Source organism: Hypomesus nipponensis, chromosome 23 (assembly GCF_054491055.1).
Source record: "Hypomesus nipponensis isolate SF chromosome 23, ASM5449105v1, whole genome shotgun sequence".
Lineage (NCBI taxonomy): Eukaryota > Metazoa > Chordata > Actinopteri > Osmeriformes > Osmeridae > Hypomesus > Hypomesus nipponensis.
Window position 1 is genome coordinate 4,945,200 of NC_140383.1, and position 1,691 is coordinate 4,946,890.

The 1,691-nt window shown below is 33.4% G+C and overlaps 1 protein-coding gene across 1 annotated transcript; it reads right to left on the reverse strand.

The window, feature by feature from the left end:
• Positions 1-419: 419 nt before the first annotated feature.
• On the reverse strand, positions 420-1,361 carry LOC146233736 (olfactory receptor 10A3-like). The gene has a single exon (XM_084689088.1). It carries the CDS (start codon positions 1,356-1,358, stop codon positions 420-422), a length of 939 nt encoding a protein of 312 aa, XP_084545214.1. The 5' UTR covers positions 1,359-1,361.
• Between the last annotated feature and the right edge of the window lie 330 nt (positions 1,362-1,691).

The following is a 1,691-nucleotide window of genomic DNA, read 5'->3' on the forward strand; positions in this document are numbered from 1 at the left end:
TTAATTCAACTATTGTACAGTAGGGTTTTGGAGGATACTGCTGCAATGCAAGGGAGTGCATCCTTACTGTAGAAGTAATGATGAGGTGAAATGGAAGCTAGCATGGCTAATGTGTGTCACCGTCATCATTCAAATTAAAATGTAAAGAGCCTTTTACCCTAATTCATTTGGATAGTACAGTCAAATGGTTCTTAAACAATCACATCTACTATTATACTAATCTATTATTATTATCCATACAACACACAATTAAGATCAATTGTATTTTTTCTTGTTGTATTCATTATTTTTTTAGACTCAAGTTAGACGAAGCACCATAGATAAGATTAACAACTAAACAGAAATATTCAAGCTACTGTATATGGTCTCATCCAATTACAGAAAGATCTTATGTCTTTTGATGCAATTAAAACATAAAATTATCCTTGAATAACAAATTTCTTGAGCAACAAAGTCTTACATTGTTGTTTGATTGTTGATAAATTAAATCCATATAGTACAGGGTTAAAAAGTGGTTGGCACACCAGGAAGTACAATGAGATAATAATACGCAGAACAGCTGGGACATGAGTCATGTCAAATCTGCTCTGCAGAATCTCAAACCAACAACCAAAGAAGAAATTGCTCAGAGAAGCCAAGTGAGGTGTGCATGTGCGGAGGGCTTTCTGTTTAGTCTCTTTTGAAGATCTTAAACAAATATGTAAAATCTTGATGTAGGAGAATAAAATGGGCATTACAGGGACAACAACAGACAGAAAAGTTCCAAATATTCCATTGTAGTTATTCACTGTTGTGTCTGTACAGGCAAGTTGGACTAGTGAATAATTATTACAATATACTTTATCCATAATGTTGCCACACTTGGGTAAACTTACACTTGTATACATAGTAAAAGTAATGTTCATAAAAGAATAAATCCAGAGTAGCATTATGATCATGATCACTCTATTAGAGGTCATAATGACATGGTACTGCAAAGGATAACAGATAGAAACATACCTGTCATATGCCATGGCTGCTAAATTGCAGAATTCAATTACTACATATGTGTAAAGAATATACATCTGTAAATAACAATAATGAGCAGGCACCACATGAGTGTCTGATAGAACCTGTACCATGAGGAAAGGCAACAAAGCCGCACTGCCATATAATTCATTAACAAACAAACTGCAGAGAAACAGATACATGGGCTGGTGTAGCTTTCTTTCCATGGATATCACCACTATAAGCATTGTGTTAGCAAACACTATTGCAATGTACAATACAATTATTATAGCAAAATACATGTATTTCAATAGTCCTATATTTCCATATGCAGTCAGTACAAATGAAATAATCTGTGTTGAGTTTTCCATTGTAAATATGCTATTGTTTAAAAGCAAGAAAATTACATTTCAACACGATATCTAAAAGTTGAAAACTCTATAACCTGATTGAATGTTGAATAATTGTTATTAAGTCAATACAATTTATAATTAATCAATAATCAGCTTATTGTGTTAACATTTAAAATAATCAACCTAGTTGTCCTAAATGGTAGTGAGTCTCACCAAGTCTCTTTGTTTTACACTTCCAATAGTTCCTTGTCTACAAAGTGTTCCACAGAAACTGCAGTCTAGTCAGCTGCAGTAAGGGGGAACTGGCTAAATTACATGGAGGCAGCTACAGTACTGATCTTATATACTGTT